At 40.2% G+C, this 15,586-nt stretch overlaps 1 protein-coding gene across 2 annotated transcripts in view; it reads left to right on the top strand.

Moving 5' to 3' along the window:
• The first annotated feature begins 13,964 nt into the window (after nt 1-13,964).
• Nucleotides 13,965-15,586, top strand: part of TGFB2 (transforming growth factor beta 2) — a 79,246-nt gene continuing 77,624 nt past the window's right edge. The window contains exon 1 of one of the 2 annotated variants that reach the window (XM_021698409.2): nt 13,965-14,351. In XM_021698409.2, coding sequence (XP_021554084.1) covers nt 14,006-14,351 — 346 coding nt within the window. In that variant the 5' untranslated portion in view covers nt 13,965-14,005. The remainder of the gene's footprint in view (nt 14,352-15,586) is intronic. The other variant, XM_044916305.1, reaches the window with a different exon arrangement.

Genomic DNA, 15,586 nt, shown 5'->3' with positions numbered 1-15,586 from the left:
TAACACAGGTGAATATTTTATTATAACTGAACATATACATAATTTTGAAAAAGAAAATTCTTTGAGCAGTTAAAAACTTTTTTCTCCCCAGAATTAAAGATTATACTTCTTTTTTGCTCTTAATCTTATTCTGGATCATGTTAAAGCTTTGCAAAATTCTTCTGAATAGTACATTTGAATGACAGAAATGGGTAAATAACTTTTTATTTACTAAAATGTTTTTGAAACATAAACTCACATAGTTTTTGGTTTAATTTAGAAAAATTGGGCAAAATTTTTTAACTGAAAATAAGGAAGAGAACTTATGCAGATTTTCTTCTTTCAGAAATTATTTTATTCCAAAATAAAGACAAGTTGGCAGTATAAGAAAAAATTTTATCACTTATGTTAGAACACTATAAAGCATATTCAAAGTACATGAAATAATTTCTTTCATAAAAATGGAATGTTTTATATGTATTAGTATTGCTGCATCTTAGCTATACACTATGTAGGCAAAATACCATCACATATTAATATAAATTCAAGGTTGAGCCTATTATTTTAGAAACTAAATATGTATCTTGAGATGAATGTTTTAAATATTCTAGCTCTGTCACCTCTACCCTAAGTATTTTACCTACAGCATTTAAATTCTTCTCACATCAATCAGATAAATCTGCATCTATTCTATCTTCCTACATTGTCTTTGAGTTAGGGAGAGACAAGAAAAAGAACCACATTTCTAGATCCTCCCTGCTTTATCTCAATATAACAATATTTGGTTTTTATTTTTGTTAACTAGAGTAATATAATAATAAAAAGGTTATTTTTATTTGTTTAGAAAGACTATGGGAAATGGTAACTAGTAACTAGGTATTATCCTGTCCCCTTATCTGGATATTTAGGTGGCTGTGGTGAATGTTCTCAGTATTTAGCATAGTTTAGTATCGGTTATTAGTTGTTTTTAGGCATTGAACTCTCAAAGTCAAAATTAATACCTGTTTTCGGCTCAAAACACTTAGAATCAGCTTAGTAGTTTAGCACTTTAGCTTGGAGTCAGAGTACTGAATTTATTTTCAAATTACTTAGAATTCTACATAGATCAAGTATTATTCTACTCATTGAAAAGCATACCGTGGAAGCCCTTTAGATGGAATGGTCTGAGGGCTCACCTTCAGTACTCAGAGCTGAAAATGACTCAGGAGGAGGTTCCGGAAGGTTTATTTGAGGGTAAGTCCCAAGTTCTTTAAAATATTTTGTGTGTTTTACAAGGGAGTGAAAAGGGAATGTTTATATTCCGGGAAACCTCTTAGGGCTCTTGGTCATTGTGTTTTGCATCTATGAATAGACTTAATATTCAGTGGCCACCAACTATTCCTGCCTCCAGTACTGGTCTTCTGGCGGTGAGAATACAGTACTTCATTACAAAGCCATTTGATTACAGTCCATAGATGCCTAAAGATGTCCTACTTAAACATATAATAGCCGAGACTTCCCGAGTTCGAAGTGTGAACAGAAGCATAGACAAACTGAAGATGTAAATCGTGTTGCTAAGGAGTTAAAGAATTTGTAAGGCCTAAGAAAATTCCTGTAACGGAATCCCCAAAGGGTGTAAGTATTTCTATGGAAGAGAAAGGAGGAGGTCAAATAAATAAGGCAATACTTTGGCAAACTTTGGATAATTTTTTTTGCTCCCTATTTATCTTTACTTATTTTTTGTTATTTTTATCATAGATTTTAACCAATCTATGTGCTGAAAAGAGTCATAAGTGAAATGGGATGGAAGTTTTATTTCTTCAGGCTTTTTAATGACTTTAGAGTACCATTATTGTGTTTAGGATGTTGATGTGTTTGTGCAACATGAATTTCACTTTTAAAATAAACATCTGAGGGGCACCTGGGTGGTGCATTTGGTGGAGTGTCTGACTCTTGGTTTTGGATCTTAGTGTTGTGAGATCGAGCCCCGTGTTGGGCTCCACGCTCAGTGCAGGGCCTGCTTGGGAGACTCCGTTTCCCTCTCAAATAAATAAATCTTTAAAAAATAATAAAATAAACATTTAAAAAATTAGTAGATATATTTTTGGACCTTTGTAATTTCTTAAGAAAAGCATGTATGTGTCTGTGTCTACAATCTGTCTGCCTTAGCCTAGGTTGCTATACCAGAATATCATAGACTGGGTGGCTAAAACAACAAACTTTTCTCATAGTTCTGTAGGATGATAAGTCCCACCATTGAGGTGCCAGCAGATTTGATGTCTAGTGAGAGCCTTCTTTCTGGTTTGCAGACAGCTGACTTCTTGCTGTGTCTCCACTTGGGGAGGAGAGAGATCATCTTTCCTCAGTCTCTTTTATAAGGGCACTAATCCTGTTCATGAGGGCTACACCCTTGTGATCTAATTACCTTCCAAAGGGCTCCACTTGCAAATTCCATTACATTGGGGATTAGGGCTTTAATGTATGAATTTGGGAAGACACATATTCAGTCTATAGCAGTGTGTAAAATAGCAGGTTGTACATTCTCAACTTAGATGTGACATAACTACCATTGTTTCTTTAATTAAAATTAGAACGTGAAGTGAAGGAAGCAGAATTCATTCTGCTCTTTCCTTAAATTCATCTCTTAGGATTAATGTGCCGGTTGTGTCTGTTCGGTACATTAGTGATGGGTAGAGACTGTTAAGCCCTGCAGATATTTGCAGGGCAAGGAAACGGGTCTGATTTGGGCCAGCTGGATAGCTGAATCTTAGCGACTATTGCAGCAAAGCTAGGCCTGGTGAACTTTTTCACCAGGGGAACTTTTCTGAAACTTGACTAAATGTATTAATCAAGAAGACCTGTGAACAGATTTGGAAGTAAGATGGTCTTTGAAGTCCATGATAAGACATTTAGAACCGTGATTGACGTTTAACAAAATACTAAATTGTAATGAATCCAATCAGAATTTATAGATGGAAGGTATCTTCTAATGCTTTTTAAATAATCTTAGATTTTCTAAAGAGTGCTTTCTAGCTTAGAGAACCACATGAATATTTTTCATCCAGGCTACTAAGCATAATTTCAGGGAGTTACAGTTTTAGGCTTTTTATCTAGATGTATGATGAACCTTTTGTGCTCAGAAGAGGTATTCTCAGAGACAGTTACAGAACATGTTTTATTTTGTCAAGAATAACTAGTCCAGCACTGCTCACCTCTTCCCTCCTTTTCCCCCTCTCTCCAATTGCAGGGATACATATTGAGCTTTCTGTTAAATGCTCTTTGTGAGCAGCGTTTACAACCAAGGATGTAAGCAAGGATGTGTGTTAAAGGAGTGAGCATAATTCCTTATAACTTCAGTGTCCAAGTCAGTACTGTCCAATAGGATTGTGTTGCTGGATACATTGTATCTCCACTGTCCAATATGGTAGCCCAAGTGGCTACCGAGTATTTCAAATGTGGCTAGTGATACAAAGGAACAGAGTTTTAAATTTTACTTAATTTTATACTTTAAATTTTAAAAGCTACACGTGGCCAATGGTGGTCTATCTAACTGTGAAGAGAATAAAATTAGCGTATATGTAGTCTGATAATGTATCAGTAAACTTTGAAATCATGTCTGTGAGTTCTTGTGATAAACTTTTATGGATATAATTTAAGTATATACAAATATTGGTGTAATTTTATTGATTAAATCATTGTCGATTTCTCTTTTTCACTATTTGTATTTTGAAGAAGATACATTAAGTTGCTTTGTAATTACATTATTTCCTCAGGTAATTATGGTCCTTAAATGTGAGGCCAGAATAACAAATAGCATTTCATTTTTTTAGTGTAATCATCTGCAGCTTTCAGAATGAATACATCCAACTTTAAATCTTACTGATTCCCTAAAAACATAGATTTATGGTACGTGAACAAGGACACCTGGAGAACTGCCAGACCCACAGACACCAGACACCGTGTACGCTAGTTGGTTCTCTGAAGAAGTGCCTTCAGTCAGTCGCAGGCCTCTAGAGTTGTCCAGCAGTTAGTTCCAGCCTATTCCAGCACAGACTCGACATCCTGCCAGAGCAAATGTAGATTGCAGATTTGGGCAAAAAACCCCCAGAAAACAAAGAGCACAATGAGCATTATTAGCACAGCCAGTTTAAAATGATGAGGTGTTAACCACATTTGTATAAATAACAGTTTCTCTAACCCCTGAGTCATTATCCTGCATTTAAATGCAATCGGTTCATAAACATCAAAGCAAGAACACCAAATTTGTATGGGGTCAGGACCAACTGGGGCTCTGAATGGAGAGACAGCTGAGAGCCGTGTCCTTAACGCGTGGGTGGCCTTGCAGCTGTTGATTCACCCTCAGGCTACTAGACAGTTGCCTTTTTGCGCTTGCAGAACCAGACTTCAATCTGAGGTAAAAATGTATCCCCTCCCATGGGATGGACATAAACAATAGATTGACATCAGCTCTCCAAACATCAGCAAGGCGCCCAGACACAGCAGTCACCCTGAAATACTGCGAATTACCAAGCGGAACATCAGGGTGTTTCTACATAATATTTGTCTTTGTACAATACACTGGGCTCTCTTAAATGTATTATTAATATGAAAGCCCATAGTTAAAAAAAGATTGAAGGTGATATTATCCTTCTCTATAAACACTAGGAATAACTAGATTGTGTGACCCACAACTGCCATATTTTGGTTCTTCCACGGACTCCCAAATACACTTGATGATAGGTGAAATTATGTATCACTAGCATATAAATCAGGCATAGGCATGCACTTGTTCAAATAATAAAAATTTGAATAATATATCCACAATGTCTATCTAGCACAGTGCCTGCTGTGTAGTAGGGAGGGTCTCAAGAAATGTCCTCTGTTAGGCATTTGGAGGATCAGGCGCTGTGCATGTAGATTTATCATTCATTTCTGGTCTATGTAATTGTAAATGTTTCTCCCCACAAAAGTTTACAGTCTGCAGATAGTAGATACATATTGAGACTCAGTAACTTTACTTCTGGAAACGCTCCTCAGGAAAAGACCCTGATTACAAAAATGTTGTGTGAACGCTATTATAGCATTGTTTTCAATGGCAAGAAATTTTGGACAACCTACAACTTCAGTGATAAGAGAACATTTACATAAACTTTGGTACTTCTACTTTTCTGCTGCCATTTAGAAATGATGGCTGTGAAGACCAGTGAAAACACGTGTCAATAATGTTAACTTAAAAGGCAAGATTAAAACCATGGATAGGATAAGTTTTTTAAATGCCAAAAATTCATTAGATGAATATACGAATACATTATTAAAGAAGATAATTTTTGACAGTTTGCAAGACAAGTCTCACACTGAGTAAAAAGATCCTGACACTTAATGAGATATTAAAACATTTTTTGCCTAATTAGACTGTTCCAGAACTCAAACTCTAAATACTGTCTTACCTAGACACTCTAAGGGTTGATACGGAGAAGTGCAGAGGTAACTATATCAAGAGTCCTGTTTGCTAGAATCCTATTTTTTCTTTTTTTAAATTTTAACAGTTACCTTGCTTTGAACATTGAACATGAAAAATTTGATTCTTTCCCCCTTGTGTCACTTTGTGTCTCTTGATTAATAGAAATTTATTTTGAAATGAGTATCTCTATTTCCTTGATTTATTTTTAAAATGTTGCCTTTTCATGCTCAACCATCTTATTTTGATAGGTCCCATCCATCATTCAAGTTTAGGTTGAAACAGAACAAGTAATAATAACAAACATTTATACAGTAATTATTATATGCCAGATACTATTTGTTTTATAATGCCCTTAGCTCACACAGTCTTCCGATAACCCCATAGAGTAGGTGCTGTTATTGTCCCCAGTAAACATTTGGGGGAACAGGTAGTAGATTCAATAACTTGCCAAGGTCACACAACTAATACATTCAGGTCCAAGCTTGAATCAACAGAGCTGCTATACACAATAGTAATTCCCTAAGTTTAGGTGATATTAATGTCTTACAGAAAATGAGATTCTAAAAAAAAAAAAAAGAAAATGAGATTCTAGAAATTGAACTTTGCTCTGGAAAAATAAATGGACATGTTCTATTTTTCAGTTTCATTTACTTAGGACATAAACCTAGGGCCTGGGGAAGGTAGAGGGGACAACGTGTATTAAAAAGTGAAAACCTTCCTGGCAGTGGCAAGTTAAGAGTTTCAAGTAGCATGTCTTCCCAGGCTTCATTTTGGTTGCCTCTGTCCGTTTATAATACCATGTGCCGTTGGAGAGTTTATTTTAGGTCTTGAATATGTCTGGTAATTAAAATGTTTTAATTATCTGGGTTCTGCAGAAATGGAACTGTGTTACTACTGGAGTGGGATCCCATAGTTTTGTCTCTTAGAACACAACTCTGTTGCTCCTATCATTACCAAGATACAATATATCGCCCATATGCTTCTGTTTATTATTTAATGACATTTTGATGATTCATAAAAATGTAAGTGCTGACATTTTTGCTATTAAGAATTTAGATATTTAAATTATGCTTTATACAGGAAGACTAGATTTTAGCTTTGAATGTTATTGGCTAGGAGATAACTAGAATTATGGAAGTTCCATTGTTACTGATGTAGGATCTTTCCTGAAAAATGTATATTTTCAGTACATCAAATTAATAGCTTTCATTTTCTTGTGCAGTAGTTTCTGTTATATAGAGCTTTTCCTCTGGAAATTAAACAACAAATCGATGGGAAATATTCTTGAGGTAACACTTGATTAGTTTTTAAAAAGATTTTTACAGCAAAACGATAATTGTATGATTGTTTAATAAGCTGTGATGAAAATAGAGAAAATTGAGCATGTTGGTTTTCTCCCAATAGGAAGTTGTGAGAAATACCACTGCTCTCCTCTAGGTGGCATGATTTAGGCTATCATTGAATTAGCTGATTGATACAATTTTTTTTTTCCCCTTCAACCATATGAATGCCTAGTCTCTGAGCAATCAATACAGTGTGGCTTTGATTAGATTTAATTTTTACAACTGTCCAAATAACTAGGTTGACTTTGTCATTGCTGTTGTTTAATAACCTTAATTAACATTAAAAGACAAAGATCTCTAAAAGAAGCAAAACCCTAAATCTTATCTGTACTGACCAAACAACCAAAATCCTGTTTGTGTATGGTTGAGGTCCTTCTTGGGTCATAGCACACACCCATTTCCTAAATTTATTTCTTTGGTTTATGGTAAATAGCCTGCCATTGACAGAAACTGTAAAGATACTGCCTTGTAAAGGGGCACATGTGTATAACTAAAATAATCTAAGGTTAAAGCAGAAATTGTAGGAATTTGGATCACAACAATTTTCAAGTTAACAGGAAAACAACCTTTCAATTGAGTTAAGTTCTAGTTTTATGAAGCCATTACTGTTTATTAAGCAGGGAAGATCAACATGTAAAAAATGTCAGTATTAGGTAACCCATAAGCACCAGATGACATTCTTTTTTTCTGTACACTAAAATGAGAAGACAGAATTCATCTTTACTTTTCAAATTCTCTTATCAATTGTTCATGTTCCAAAATTTAAAAACGAATTTGTGCACAGAATACATGAAATGCTTAAATATCTTTTATCTTCTTCCTTTCCATGTGAAGACTGGCTTTCATGGAGCTCGAAAGAATCTTGACCAAGTACCTCTTAAAGGCTTCAGTTTTTGGGTGATGCATGTTTATATCAATGCTAAATCTGTACAAGGAAGCATCTTCAAATTTTAGCTCTGATGGTGACTATTAGAATCTGAAGCATAGACAAAGAAAAAAAAGGCTTGGAAATACGCAAAATATATCACTATGGTAACCAAGAACAGGTGAATGTCTGACATTAACCAATTCAGATTTTAAAGTTGCTTTGTTTCAAAATAGGGTGACTATCTGGGACAGTCCCAGTTTACCCCTTCTGTCTTATAATGTATTTACAAATATCATCCTCTTCGGTCTTGAAAGTGCTCAAGTTTGTGTGATAAATTATACAGTCACCCTAGTTGTAAGAGCTTACTTTTCTAAGACTTAAACATCAGGAAAAGTTTGTAGCTGTGAGTCTCCAGTTGTATAGATTATAAACCACCCATATAACTTTGCTTTTTAAAATATTAAGTATACTTATACTTTGCTTTTTAAAATATTTATTTACTAGTTTTTCCTTCTAACATAAAAAGCTACATTCAGCTATTCTTTTAATGTGCAATTACTATCCCCTCTGTTGGTTTTTGTTTCGTTTTCATTTTTTAATTGCAGGATAATTGAGGCAACAGAAAGGCAAGAAGGTTTGAAATAGAGGCTGGTAACTTTGCTAATGAAAATGTGCGCATTCAGATTCTCCCACAGTGATACCCACTGAGATGATGACAAATTCATTCAAAGAATACATATCTTAAAAAATGAAAATTTCACTTTACATTGTGATAGTCATTTTTTAAAATTATGGGCACATAATCATGTCTTTATGATTTGCCTTCTCTTTTTCCCTACTCATCTTTTATTTGTATTTTTTACTTTGTTGAAATATTTCTCTCTCTGCCTTTCCCCCCCCGGCAACCTAATCTGGCTTCTTGCTTTGTGCAATGTGTCTGGACTGCTGGGGTGCTGGGGTAAGGGAGGTGGTAGAGACGCTGTCAGGGACAGGACTGAGGAAAATGCTGCTGGCTTCTCTTTATCAACATTAGCATTTGATGAAGCATGTATCCATTTTATACTCTACGACAACTGTCCCCATATGTTCATTTATTTATATCAGTCACTAAATGCTATTTTAGTGGATGACTTTCACCAGAGGCAAGAAACCAGATTTCAGTAGACCCTGGGGCTGACAAAGCCCAGGCCACTAAGAGACTGCCTCCCAAAGAGAGACTTCCTCCCGTTGGAACTCTCAGAGCAGAAAAGTAGTGATATGTAGAGTTTTAAGTGCCCAAAAGCCACAAGCAGTAATCCATCAGCTAATCATAATTCCAAAGGGCAAGACAAATGTTCCCACAGAGTATCATTAAAGTGTGAGTTTATCTCTGCTATGCTCTGTTTTTCTCTAGTCCTTATCTCTTGAGTTGATCCCTTTATCTCTTACCACCTCTGATCTTCTCTTTAAGCTTTCTCCTCCCTGCCTATTGTCCCCTCCTTATCACTTCTGTCTTAGATTAACCTACAGATACAAAATGGAGTAATTGGATTATTTTTCATGGGGAAGTCACTAACCTTTCCATTTCCTTATTCTGAGAGCAGAAGTTTGTTTAGCTATAGAAGTACATAACAGAACATGAGACAAATTTTTTTATAGACCAAAGAGTGTTTTTGAATTGCATCAAATATAAAATTAGAAGAACCTAAAAGGCTTTGATATATTTTCACATTAAAGCGTTATTTTGTATTTAGCAAGTGTCTCTAGTTCTATAGATTTCTTTTCCCTACCTCCTGGTTTTATAATGCTTGAAGCCCTTGCGGGAAGCTTTCAAAGTTGTTGCAAATGAAGTTATTCTTTCTTTAGTCAGGAAGGACCTACTACATCATAAACTCTTGCCTAGGAGCCACAGGGTAAAACCCTGGACAGGGATGAGTAGTTTAGGTATCAGACATTTGTTTAGCATCTTGTAGGAATTCCACATTACTTAAGTGAATAGACCCACTAGTGAGCAGAGCAGGGCTAGTGGTTGAAACAGCCGCACCCTCTGCCTCTCTGATCTGGAAAACAAAGAAGTCCATTTTAGGGTGTTAAATAAGAGACCTTAATCTGGAATTTCTACTTAACTGGGCTTCTGTCATTTAGAGTTCTGTTCACCAGAAGTATATGTTCTTGTCCTGTCTTCCTACATTTCATGGGAGCAAAGTACCAGACTGTTTAAAATAACTGAATGGGAATGTACTTACCAAACTCCTAGGAGGCATAACCATGAAGCGAAGTCTTACTAGCATCTTCCCTAGCTTTTTCATTCTATTTATATCTGAGAAAGAGTAGAGACCACATGTGTTTTATTACACAGTCTCTGACAAAAATGAAGAAATGAGGATATAAAAAGGGTGGGTAACATTTAATGAGCACATACTAAGTGCCAGGTTTGTTGGAAGTGTTTTGTGTAACTTGTGTAATTCAGTCCTCAATAATCTTGTTGGTACTATGTGTTGTCCCCTTTTCACAGATGAAGAAACTAACACAGTATCTGAGTAACTTGGCCAGGATCACAAAACCAGAAAGTGACTGAAATTTGAACCCAAGAAAACTTGACTCTGGAGCCTGTCCTTTAACCACTATGCTCTCTCTGCCTCCTTGAGGTAATCAAGATGGTTTATATAAGTTAAATACCTTTTCAAGGTAATCAAGATGATCTATATGAGTTAAATACCCTTTTACCGTGACGAGTGTCTGAAGTCCCTCCCACATAATAAGATCTCAATAAATTTAGTGAATATTTACTTCTTGAATATAGAGATGAAAAGGCTCCAAAAGGCTCCGGAAGAGTTTAATAGAAGAAAGGATCCATTTGTGGAGGCATCTCTTATAGTCTTCACCTGTTTACACCTTCAAAGGGTTCCTACCTGAGAGGTAGGAAGGGACTCCACTCCTGCTGGCCCTCAGTTACTATATTTGCCCATGCCACATTTTACCACCCACTCCCTTGCCCTACCTTCCTGGGCTTTGGGGAAATTAGAAGTACTCTCTTATGAATAGGCCAGGGGGTCTAAGGGGTTGTTAAGTTAGCAGTAAGTGCTCAACAAACTAAGTATTATGGACATAAGTGTGTATGTTTATGTTGGGAAGAGTTATCAGAAGAATTTATTGCTTACATTGTTTTCCTCAAAGTGATGTAGGTGGACTTTGGCTAATCTATCCATACTCTAATCTGAATCCACTTAACCTCCCAGGTAAATTGGTGTCTATACCAAGAAGGTAATCTCCCTGGTTTGTGGGGAGGCTGAACCTATGACCTCAGCGGAGTATCATGATGGAGTTAACCAGCCGTACTCCAAGGCAGCATCTTCAGTCACTAGCTCTAGTTTGCAAGTCCTGCTCTACATTTTAGAATTGCCTCAGGTATATGAATATTCACTTTGCCCCCTCGATGTAGAGCTGGTTTTTTGTAGTTGTCAAACTGAACTTAAAGGGATAGCAGCTCGATGAGTCTGAGGGAAAGCTAGCCCCACAGGAGCTCCTCTTTGATTATAATTTGCTTTGGCTGTTAGCATGACAGCTGGTTGTCCAACTCTTTTCAAGCCACTTCAATTTGAAAGTGGCCTCAAGGAAAGGAAACTGCTAATGCTGATTTATACATAACTTTCAGAAGTGGATTGGAACAATCTCTTTATTTCAGAGTTTTCCAATGTGCCCTAATAGGTAAAGAATTCCATGTTCAAGGGGAGTTCAGAATATGCTAGGTTAAAAGAGCTGAACAGTTTGTTTTTTTCCTGCAAGATTTTCAGAGCCTTTAACATGATGATGGGAATTGTGGATCTGTAAGAAGCAACAGGGACCCATTATCTCCCAAACTTACTTCACTTATGGAATCCATATTTGTCAGACATGTTCTCGTACCAGTTTACATACGGCATCTTAGAAGTCCACAGACAATGGATCCTGACTGTAAAATGCAGCTCTACCACTTACTATGGAAAAGAAACATCTGAACTAGGGAATAATAGAGAGGCTTTGAGTTTGGGGGGAAACTCAACAGAGTTTCCACTTTGAATCATCTTTCTGGTCAGTATGGCCATAGTCATGATGAAATGAAAATGTTGACTGAGTAACAAGGTAAAATGAAAGACAAAGGGAAAAGTGAACAGTGGCAAGAATCATTCTTGGATTCATCTAATTGAGACTAGGTTGAAATAGAAAATGTCAAGTAATGTGTAGTGCGTAACAGTAGACATCACTTTAAAATTCCAGCTTCCTGGATGTATGCTATGGAAAGAATGAAGTTGGTTGCTAATGTCTACCTAGGGAAGAAGCTGAGGAAGAGAAAGCCATATGAAGAGGTGGCATATGCAGCAAATTAAGAAGGTATTCATTCATTCAAACAGTGAAACAAGTAAATGTACTTCATTCTCTAGATAAAAAAGATTGAGCTGTTTTCATGTTTTCATCAGTTCACAGTCAAATGGGGGACTAGACTGTAAACAACAAACCATAGTAAGATAAGCTTAGGATAGCAGTACTAGCACAGTGTTATGGGATCTCGGAAAATGATTCCACTAAAGAGGTAGGAAGTGAATCTTAGATTGGAAGCATGTGTTAGGGCTGGGGGGTCCTGAGTAAACTGTGTCATGCCCATTCACATGAGAGAGAGAGTGTGTGTGTGTGTGTACACAATACAGAAGGGAAGACTTTCTAGAGCAAGTGATTCAGTTTGGGAGGCTGTGAGTGAGCCACACTAAGTAAAAACGGGAGGCTTGATAGCTTGTCCTTCAACAGACAGGTCCAAAATGACTATATAAAGTAAATACCATAAATCACTGTTGTCAGGGCGCACACTCCACCTCCTCCCTCCCTTCCCCACAGCCGTCCTCATTTCCACACCCCCTCAACGGTTCAGGGAGAGCTCGTGGTCTAAGTAAACGAGAGGACTTCTGACTGTAATCCTAGCACGTCACTTTGTTGAAGGCAAACACGTGGTTCAGAGAGAACTTATAAATCTCTCCTCCCAGGCAAGATCGTGATGTTATCTGCTGGCAGCAGAAGGTTCGCTCCGAGGGGAGCTCCAGAAGCTCCCGACGAGAGAGAGAGAGAGGGAGAGAGAGAAGAGAGAAAGGCAGACAGAGGTAGAGCGAGAGAGAGGCAGAGAAAGGAATACAGAGAAACGCAGGAGCGCAAGTGACGGGGACACGGGGAAAGGGATGGAGAACATAGTATAACGGTCTAGGGAGCCATTCGGGAGCAAAGTGAGGGGTTGCCCGGCTGCAGAAAGGCGAAGGAGAGGGTCTATTGCAGGGTGCCAAGTGCCCACCTACTCGCCGCGAGAAAGTCCGAGTGGGAGAGAAACCAGGAGAGGGTGGGAGTCCAAGGGACCCCCTCGCAACCCCCTTAGGAATAACACTCCCTAGGCAGCGCGTCCCCGGGGCTGAAGGCAACGGCGGCAGCCGGTCGTCTGTTGCCGGGTTGGCGTCTGGAGCGAGAGCAGAAGGAGGAGCAGGAGAAGGAGGGAGGTGGAGGCTGGACGCGTCTGCGAGCGGCGGCACGACGTGGAGTAGCCGGGCGGGTCGGCGCGCGCCGGCCGGGGTGTCGGCCACCGCGCGCAGCAGCTCCGGGAGCAGGATCGTCGCCGCCTCTGCCGCCGCCGCCGCGGCCCGCGCAGGACCCGACCGAGTCCCGAGCGCCGTGCGGAGCGCACCCGCCTCCCCGCGGCGCGCCGGGCTCGGCCCCAGCGCGCGCACACGAGCGCGCGCACACACACCCGCTCACACACTCACACACTCACACACGTGTGCGCTCTCCGCTCCGGAGCCGCGGCTGCTCCCGCTCTCAGCGCCGCAGTGGAAGGCAGGGCCGAACCGCTCCTTCTTTAAATACCTAAATTACTGCCCGGCCAGCCTCGGCGGCCCCCCGCACAGCGCTCCCGGCGCCCCTCCCGCCAGATCGCCAGCTGCCAGCCCCGGGACCTTTTCATCTCTTCCCTTTTGGCCGGAGGAGCCGAGTTCAGATCCGCCACTACGCACCCGAAACTGACACACTGAACTCCGTTTCCTCCTCTTAAATTTATTCCTGCCTAATAGCCACTCGTCTCTTTTTTCCCCCCCCATCTCGTCGCTCCAAGAAAACTTTTTCTTACTCCCCAAAGTTAGGGTTTCCCCTGCCCATCGTGTATTAATATTTCCACTTTTGGAAAGACTGGCATTTTCTTTTTAAAGGAATTCAAGCAAGATACCTTTTTCTATTGGACGTTGACTCTCGATTGTTTGCAAAAGTTTCGCATTAAAAAAGAAAAAAATCTACCTGATCTGTACTTGAGAGTTGTTGGTTTCTTTTTTTTTCCTTAGTTTTTTTTTTTTTTTACTTTTTTTTTAAAACTTTTTCCACCTTTAAAAAAAAATGCACTACTGTGTGCTGAGCGCTTTTCTGATCCTGCATCTAGTCACGGCCGCGCTCAGCCTGTCTACCTGCAGCACGCTCGATATGGACCAGTTCATGCGCAAGAGGATCGAGGCGATCCGCGGGCAGATCCTGAGCAAGTTGAAGCTCACCAGCCCCCCAGAAGACTATCCCGAACCCGAGGAAGTCCCCCCGGAGGTGATTTCCATCTACAACAGCACCAGGGACTTGCTCCAGGAGAAGGCGAGCCGGAGGGCGGCCGCCTGCGAGCGCGAGAGGAGCGACGAGGAGTACTACGCCAAGGAGGTTTACAAAATAGACATGCCGCCCTTCTTCCCCTCGGAAAGTAAGTACTGTTTTTTCGCTTCCATTCCCTGAGGCTTAGCGCTGCCCGAGGCTCTCGGGGCCGCCACGACTCCAGGGACGGCCCTTCCCGCTCCGGGTCCCGGTCTGCGCTCCCCCTCTCCGGTCCTCCGTCCCACCCACCTCCTTGCTGGTTGTGTGCCTGAGAACGTTAGGCTTGCAGTCCGCGACTTTCGACTTGATTTTCTCCATGTCTCCCTTCCCCCAAGGCCTCGGTCCCGTACGAGGCGTTATGCTCTCCTTCTGACCCCTGAAAGTCTCTTCCCGGCCACTAGCCAGGATTCAGACCCCCTCCCCTGTCAAACGAGAGGCGCTCCCCAGGGCCGAGTTAGACCGGGACGTCTCGGTGGGCTTGTTTTCTTTGCTGCGGGCTGAGTGTAGCCCGCCGAACTGGCGCACGAAGGGTTAAAAAAAAGTGGCTCAAAGCTAGCCTCTCCGGAAGGCGCCCCTTTCCGGGCCGACCTATCAGCGGGTTCTCCAAGCCTTCCCTATTGTCTCTAACGCCCCTGAAAATGTCAGCATCGCCAAGGCAAAACCCGACTTGGAGACCCCTCGAAAAATACCTCCGAACCCTCAATTCTTGCATCTCTTGCCACAGCTGGGTGCTTACACCCCGCAAAGGCGAGATCTTGTCACCACGTTCCCCCTTTGATGTCACCTGGAGTGGCAGGAAGGACAACTTCGTTTCTGACGATGTTAAAATGAGTGTTTTACTTCGCGTTATTTTTCAGTATTCCCTCAGACCTGTCTTCTTAAGATCGCTGGTGGAGCAGGTCATTTTCCTTACGGGTTTATCGTTTATCTTTCTCCTCTTGAGCCGCTCTCGGCTCCCTGAGCTCTCTTAGGCTTCCTTGCAGTTACTTCGGTGCATTCCTAAATCTCACAGAGTGTAGAAGACAGCCGATTTTTTTTTTTTTTTTTAAACTGGCTTCTCTGAGGGCAGGGGCCTCAAAACTAGTTGGCATACAGTAGCAGCGGGAGTGACGTGATTTATCGCAGTTCCTCTGGGGGGAAGGGAAGAGGACAGTTAGCTGAGAATGATTTCCAAGTTCTTAGGGAAAAAGAAAAAAAGAAATAAAAGAAAAGGAGAAGAAGCATCCAGTGATACCTGAGAGGGTTAAATACCAGGAAGAAGAAGAAGAAGGGAAAAAAAAGCTTCAACATTTGCCTATTCCAAATCCCAAGTCATAAACTTTTTCATTGGTTGCCCATTTCTCT

The sequence above is a fragment of the Neomonachus schauinslandi genome, chromosome 6 (genome assembly GCF_002201575.2).
Source record: "Neomonachus schauinslandi chromosome 6, ASM220157v2, whole genome shotgun sequence".
Classification (NCBI taxonomy): domain Eukaryota; kingdom Metazoa; phylum Chordata; class Mammalia; order Carnivora; family Phocidae; genus Neomonachus; species Neomonachus schauinslandi.
Note: the sequence above shows the minus strand (reverse complement) of the source record. Positions and strands in the feature narration are given on the sequence as shown.